Here is an 8,144-nt window from a genome sequence, read left to right as displayed (position 1 = left end):
GTTTTAAGCTTAATCTTAGTTCACCATCACCAATTTAATCCTGAATTAAACTTCCTGGACATTTGGGCTGGAGGTAAATGGATTGATGCCATGGATATAATATGAAACCAATAATAAACAATCCTTACTGTAAACTGTTTTAGTGCTTTCAAGTTAACCAATTTAGTCATTAACCTTTCAGAGACAAGCTGGGCTTTAGTTTTGGCAAACCTATCTCACTTTGTTTCTTCTGCAAACTGTAATATATCATCACAGAAGAGAAAGCAGAAATGATTGGATATATTAATTGCCCATGGGATGACTGTTCTCTGCCAACCTGCAGTGGATATTCAAAAGGCAGATGCACTGTCACAGCACATTCAACAAGACAGGGAAGTCACAAATATGATTCTAGTCACTCACTTCAGGAAAGCAGAATACTACAGTCGAAGGGAGTTTATTAAGGGGATCTGAGGAATATTTGGCCTTTCTCATAGGAAAACTTGAAAAGAACTGTGCCTGCTCAGCATGGCAATGTGAAGGCCAAGCAGTACTGTGACTGATTTCTAAATACCTCCAGGGAGACAAACACTGGGGAGAAAAAACAACATTGGCATGAAAACTAATTAACATAAATGGCAAAGACTTAATTTAGATTGGAAGGTAGCTTAAAAATAATGTCTTCTATGTGAACAGTGATGTCTGAACAACCTCCTCAAAAAGCAGAGTGAAGGATAAAGAAACCCAACCCCCAACACACTTGCAGGTTTCAAGATGTATATAGATCCATTCCGGAAAAGGAGAGAGACCATGCCTCACAAGGATCTCTCTTCCAGTGCTTGCCTCTGTCAATATTGCAGCCCTTACAAAGACACCACTTCTATTACTAGCAAATATGCAAAAGAAAGTAGAAACAATAAAAAAAAAAAAGCCTAACAACCTCAGAGCAGAGATGTGGAAAAAAAGTTTGTATAGTCCGGGCTTCGTGCTGTTTTCCTACTACTCATCAGAATCAACAGGTATGAACATTTTCCTGTGTTTCACAATCAGAAAAGTTTGGTTATTTCACAGAGACTCAGTCCCAGTAACTTCAAACATAGAAGAACACAGAAATAATACCTTTCCAGCACCAACTGGTTTGGCTACATACGTTGCATATGCCACACTCACAATTTTTTCCACATTAGTCAAAATGTCCTCTACTGTAACCTTGATGCCAACCTACAAGGAAGGAGGTAGTGGAGGAAGGAGACAAAAAGGATATTTACATCATTGTCAGTTGAGCTGAGATAAAACAGTGCAGTGTTTATCAAATCAATCACATCCAGTCTCTTAAAACTAAAAGAAAAAAGGTAAAAAAACCCTGCTCTGCTATCACTGATACAACTCTGAACACATAAGAACACTACAATATCCACTAAGCTCTGAAAAGCTTTTTAGTACTACAGCTGTGTATGTGTGTCTAGCATCACTCATAGGGTAAAATAAAAACCAGGAAAGACATTTAAGTATAGTTTTATAGATATCTCTTTCCATTTACTTGTGAGCCATTTGGAGTCCTCATCTGAATCTTTCTAAGATCTGTATAAGCAAAAAACTCTTTATAAATGTATAAAACAAAATGAAACACTTGAAGGTGAAACACTGTATTTGATCCTGTGAGACAGGCCTGACATGCACCAAAGTTTCTGATTTTTTTTTTCCAATTTTTAGAATCTTTTGGAATACATTCTCTGTGAGATGCATCACCTCCATTAATATTAACAAGAACTGGACTTGGGCATAATGCAGAGAAAAGTACTCTTAAGGTTCAATCCTGATTTCAAGTAAGTGACTGGGAAATGCATTGCATACTTGTTAGAACATGAAGAGCAAGAATATGGATATACCTGAGAAAAATATTTTTGTATCAGAAGTTCCAAAAGTACTTAGAACTCCATACATTCAGTGGATCCCAGCTCTGACCCAAAGCCTGCTTAGACATCAACAGCTTTGGACTGAACAAACACCACTATTCCATCCTGTCCGTTACATCTGCCAAAGATTTTAAGTCTTTGGGGTCAAGTTTCTATTTTAACATGGATTATTTTACAATAAACATGCAATTATAACAGTCATTATACACCCAGAGTTTCATTAGTTAGTGTTATTGTTTAGATTTCTGCACAAAGCTCCTTCTGAAACAAGTAAGACTGCACCCATGTTGACTCCTCTACTCCTCCCACCTACCTTCTATTCTTAAATATCTTTAGGAATAAAAGTGATAACCTCTTACCTCCATACTGGTTTTGAATGCTCTGTTCACCTTTGCTTTGATGGTAATAATTTGTCCAACCCTGTTAAGAATAATAACATCTTATGGTATGTAATCATGCAGCTTAATAAGGGTTTGAACCTGCCTCTCTAGGTATTCCTAAGAGTAGCGAAGAAAACCTCATTAATCAGTCTGTGTCTTCCACATTGTATTGAAAATGCAATGAAAAAGGTTTAGCACTGTTATTCATCAGTCAGACTTCATGCTCAGTAACAATTTTAGTCACTCAGAAAACTGCAAAAACTTAGTATGAGCACTCCTTCTCCTTGCTGATATCTATATGACATCAGGTGTGCTCCAGCCCCAAGGTCCCCCAAGAAATTTTAGCCTAGATTCTGCTTTTGTTTCATTCACTCTCCAAGTTTTGGCCAAGAACAGGGCTGCAGCATGTCCCTTCTGTCCTAGCAGTGTACCCGAAGAAATGCTCTTTCTCATTTACCTACAGAAAACACCTAAACAGAATTATATCTTTTCACCTACATAGAATCAAATTTAAATGAGAAAATAATTTCCTTCCTTCTGCAATTTCTGAAGTGCCTGTTACGTGTTAATACCAAGAGCAACTCTTCTTTTCAAACCCCTAATATCCTAACACAAGGCAACATTGAAAGGGTGGAAAGAATGCAGTTTCTCAGACTTGTTGAGCAGAGCAGTAAAAGGACATGATGTGAATGGTAAGTCAGAACCACAGACAAAATAACTGGGCATCAGGCCACTGCCTTCAGGGAATTTAGACTGACTTACAACTGCTAAAGATCAGGCCCAGAGCAGGCAAAGTGCAGCTAGCTACATCTGAGACTGCAAAATGTAACTCAGACCACTTGAGCACCTCTAAAATAGGCATTTACAGCTACAGATTCGGCAGAGTTATGACCCCAGTTTATTTAAAAAAAAAAATCTTTATAATTTTTTCCTAATTTAATGAATAGAATTTTGACATTTAAAGGTAAGGCTTTTCTTAAATTGCTTCTCTCAATGCCAGAACTTCAAACACTAGAACAGGGAATAGGAAACCTACTCCTTTACAATACCAGACAGGAACAACCAACTACACAGAAACTTTCCTGTTCACATTCAAGAAGACAAGTGGAAGCCTTTGAGTAGATGGGGGGAAAAAATCCTTAGAGGAAAGAATTAAGAGCATCTGCAGACACAGCCCTCATTAGCTTTTGAAGAACATATTCAGAAGGAGTTTTTCCATCATTCACTGCAAAAAAAGCCCCACAATCATTAACGTAATAGTTTTAAACTGCACAGTTTAGGGAATCACCATCTCATTTACATAAGAGGAGAATGTGTTTAGAACAGTAACAAAATATTTATGTTTAAGCTTGGAAAAGGAGTTAACATTATGGTCTCATAAAAAGGCTTTAGAAAGCTTAGAGACAGAACTCAGTCAAGTAACCTGAATCACCTCTGAAGACCCTGCCACAAAACTCCCAAGAGGATTGCAGTGACCCAGCAGTAGAAATGATGGCAAGTAAAATGTGAAAAAAGACAGAATATATTAATTAGATAAACTCTACAATTGAACATGATATATACTGATAATGACTGTGAGGTTTTCTTTAAAAGATGGAGTGTTCAGGGTCTCTACAGATGCTTGCAGAGGACATCACAGTCCCTTGTCAAGAACATCACGATTGTTCATGAGGTCCCAGCAGGGACTGCGGAGGTCAGGCTACCTCAGGCTTAATAGCAGGGCACTATTCTTCTGAACAAAGATCTCTTATCTGACCTCTGTCAGTGACATCTCCCCGCTGACCTCTCTGACTCTGTGTGAGAACATTGCCTAAGAGAGGTTAAGTCTGGGTCTGTCTGCCTTTGAGGAGAGCGCAGGGTGGGAACAACCTGACAAAGCTGGACGTGATCTCACTCGGCCTGAGACACCAGTCCCACCCTACGGCACGTTTGGACTCCACAGGCGTTAGGTTCCCTGTCCGACTGACACCTCCCCTGGTGCTCCACGCAGTCCATGCACTTCAGTGTAGGAAAGTGTAGTCCTCTGGTCAGAAAATACAGATGTCAGAGCTGAGGTGGTCAGACACTATGATAGGGAAATGTCTTTCAGATATTTTTGTAAGCTGTTTCAAAATGACACGTTTTACATTGTATGTATTCTGACTTTGGACAAACTGATTTATTTAAGGCAAAGGAGGCAATCAGTTTGGGCATTTAAACAGGTAACAAAGGGCAGAAGTCACAGAACACCACACTTTCACCTGTCACTGGCAGAAAGCTTTTGAAATACATCAGAACTAACTGAACATCATTCACATATGGAGCACTAACAAAATCTAAATAAATTTAATTTTAAATCAGATGTTCTTACTACCACTGAAGTCCTGCATATTAAAAGACAAGGAAGAGGGATTTATTTGCTACCATGGCATAAAACTGAGTTTTGCAATATATAGATCTGTAGAAATCTCTGTTTCCATGTCAACTGAAAAGAAATATGCACAGATGAGTTAATCCTTACAGAACATTGGGTAACCTGAATTAGGTAAATGAAACCTTACAGCAGGAAACTTACAAAGTATTTTAATTTACTAGGCTGAGATACAAGAGCTCTCTTATTTACACAAGATGTTTGTATAATCAACAAGATCTGGCAAAATTTAGAAATTACACAGTAAGCTACAAACAAGATGTTAGGGATGACCTGAGGCTGAAAAATAATTATGGAAACCACTTCACAGTTAGTAGGCTTGTACCCTAAATTCTTGTTAAAAACGAAACATTGGCACCACAAGTGGAAGGAGAACATATTTGGAAGGAAAAGTATTTTCCTTGTATTTTACAAGCTCTGTTCTGCTCTCAAAAACAAGAGATAAAATTGCTCTGAAGCTACTGGAGTCTGAAATATTATGCCTGAAAGAAAAACATTACTCTGACTTCATTTGTAGGACTCTTTAATTATAATTTTCACAGAGAGATTTTTTTCCTAAGGACAAAATTAAAAACAAAAAACAACTACAGGCAGGACAAACATTTTAAAACTAATTTGTAAAACACACTGAGAAATTCTCTTGGGTTCTAGATTCAGTGTGACCATGTTCACTTCTTTGTTACTGTTCTAGTTCTCATCCTAATGGCCTGCTGTTCCAAAGTGTGCCTGGATGCTTATTTTACACTCATGTACCACAAACAGTTTTAAACTTACATCAGCTGTACATCTGACAGCCAAAGCTGCTTGGTTCATGACAACTGCATGTGCATTGGTCTGTGTAACCAGAGCCATCCCATCTAAGCACTCATTAATTCCAGATTGCAAGGTGTAAAAACACACAACTACAAAGTAATGGCTTTAAGTTTCTGTAAAGATATAGTTTAGCTATATCTATGTGTGCTATTTCCTCTTACAGTGTCCTTTATCCCTTGTAAAATAATGAAAAATGGTTAAAACATAAATGAAGTCCTGTATTATCTTGTAGACTCAGTGAATATTCGGTGAGCACAAATGCAAAACATTTCTGTTTTGTTACATGAACACATTTTTTTAAAAGGAGCTGAAAGAAAGAGATGGTAAGAAATGAACTGAAAGAGCACCTGCAACAGTAAAAAATACATAGAGTAACTCTTATAGGTATGTATTCCTTATGTAACAGAGATAAGTAAAGGCCTGCAGCATGGACTTTAACTAGAGCCAAAGGTCACCAGGTCATCTGTTTCTCACCTGGCATTTAGCTTGCCAAGTCAAAGTAACTACAGTTTATTTTTGACCTGTGAAATTGATCTATTGTCTAGGTGGGTCAGGCTATCACTGATAGAAAAGGGCAATTTTGAGACTTAACTCTGTGACTCTGGGGAGTTCATTGGCCTGCTCAGACTTTACAGTGCCTCAGCCTGCATCTGCCAAATAAGAAACTCTGGAATGAAAACATTTGACTGTTGTTAGCTGGTTTTGTACCTGGCAGCCTCTTCAAACTGTATGTCATCCATAGACGCTGTCACGCAAGACACACCAGCATGTTTCTCAGCTTCAAAAGAGACACAGGGACACACCGTTACCACATTCCATTTCCAGCAAGCTACTCACTTATACACTTGTGCATGACAGAGATGAAGCACAGTAGATCCCACTTCCTCCTTTGATTACCCTAATGCAAGTTTCCAGTGGACTCCTTAGGAAAAAAGAAGCTAAATAAGATTAAAGTTAATATTTACCATGAAATAAGGGTAACATCAGGAGATGAGACTAGATGGTGATAATGACTCTACTCAGTTTGGAAAGCTCTGCTTAAGATTTTTCTCTAAAAATGAACATTCTGATAGAAATAACAAGCATGTTGCAGGACAAAAAGAGTCACAAAGCATTAACAAGCCTACAGAAATCTCAGCAATCTCCCTCAAAACAGGATGCCATGAATATCGGTTATGTTGAACCAGTGTGGAAGTTTAATGTCAGTTGAGGATTCTCAGACACAGGAGAAAGATCTACTGGCTTATTAGCATGGCCACAGCAGTGGAAAGCAGGTAAGAACATGTGCTGTACTAAAACTGCAGGAATTCAATAAAAACAAATACAAACAAGATTTTAAAAATTCAAACCCATGTATTTAATTATTGTAAAATATTTTTACCAAAATTTGAACTGTGTTCTTCTCCCTAGTATAATGCATTTGGTTATGAAAAATAATGCACCCTATTTGTATTAATTATGAAAGTTAATCTGGAAAAGGTAAATATCTTCTTTACTGTTAATATTTAATAGCCCAATAGTTTTCTTTTTTACAGGAACTTACTGTGATTTATTATTTATTTGACCATAGCACCTAGAGTTCCAAGTCAGACACAAAATCTTTACCACACTAGGAACTGTATAAAAACAGGGAATCCCTGCTCCAGAATGTTTCCTGAGTGACAGAGGGAAAAGAAAGGACTAGCAGGAAACCTAGAAGAGAGCACTGCACAAGAGGCAAGAGTCTTCCCTCCCAAGCAGCCCAACAATTTTAGTGAAGAAAAAAGCTTGGAGGAATTAGAGAGAGTTATATCAGTATCTGATGAGATCCCTTTGAAAATATGAGGGTAAAACACATCAAGGTACTTATCAGAAAGACAGCAAAATGTGATGAAAGGGAAGAGGTCACTAACGACCAAGAGGCTGGAGTCGGCACTGTGACATGTAATACAAGACGGTGATAGTCACAAATAGCCTCAAAAGTCTAGAAGCAGTCAGCCAGGTGGATCACATCTAAAGCAGCAGGATAATGAAATGAGGAAGGTGCAAAGCCCAGGCACTTGCAACTGCACCAGCTGGCATTAATGTGGGTGAAATATGGTAAAGCTAAACAAATCCTGTCTGTGTCCTGGTTTTGCTAGGACAGTTAATTTTCTTTTTAGTAATTAGAATAGCTGTGTTTTAGTTTCAGTGTTTCAGTTCAGACTTGTTATGAGAAGAACGTTGACAACAGTGCTGGTGATATTAGTTGCTGCTGGAGCTCAAGGCCACCCTGTTTGGTTGGTTCACAGCTGCATTAGGACTGGGAGGGAGAAACACAGTGAATAGCAAAACCCAGAATGTTGAATCTGCCATGACACAAAAAGAGAGGAAAGACGTTACAAACCCTTTGTGTGCAACGGGATTAGCCCTGTGGCGTGAACGAGTGCTGCTGCCCTAAGCCTAACCAAGTAAATGCAGTTATGAAAGGTGGATTGAAAGTGAGCTCTGGTGGCAGGTTGGCAGCAGCTGAAGATCATCAGAGCTTAACCAAAGTCCAGGGAGCAAGGACAAACCATTGTAGCAGCTGGAGCTCTTGACACTTCACATCGGAGACTTGAGTTGCTGAGATCAGTTCAGAGTCTCTCAACAAAGAGCACTGTTAAGGGATAAATCACTGAAGGGCTG

The 8,144-nt window shown here is 38.5% G+C and overlaps 1 protein-coding gene across 1 annotated transcript in view; it reads right to left on the bottom strand.

Moving 5' to 3' along the window:
* The window catches only part of LOC104526695 (acyl-coenzyme A thioesterase 12), a gene marked incomplete at its 3' end in the record, with an annotated part of 18,299 nt that extends 12,028 nt beyond the window's left edge, over window positions 1-6,271 (bottom strand). Inside the window, exons 1-3 of the mRNA XM_010170231.1 lie at window positions 6,207-6,271; window positions 2,255-2,315; window positions 1,099-1,200 (exon numbers count right to left, since the gene is read on the bottom strand). Of these exons, the coding sequence (XP_010168533.1) occupies window positions 1,099-1,200; window positions 2,255-2,315; window positions 6,207-6,238 (195 nt within the window). The remainder of the gene's footprint in view (window positions 1-1,098; window positions 1,201-2,254; window positions 2,316-6,206) is intronic.
* Between the last annotated feature and the right edge of the window lie 1,873 nt (window positions 6,272-8,144).

Source organism: Antrostomus carolinensis, unplaced genomic scaffold, assembly GCF_000700745.2.
Source record: "Antrostomus carolinensis isolate BGI_N321 unplaced genomic scaffold, ASM70074v2 scaffold7786, whole genome shotgun sequence".
NCBI classification, from domain to species: domain Eukaryota; kingdom Metazoa; phylum Chordata; class Aves; order Caprimulgiformes; family Caprimulgidae; genus Antrostomus; species Antrostomus carolinensis.
This window is presented reverse-complemented; position numbering and strand designations above follow the sequence as displayed.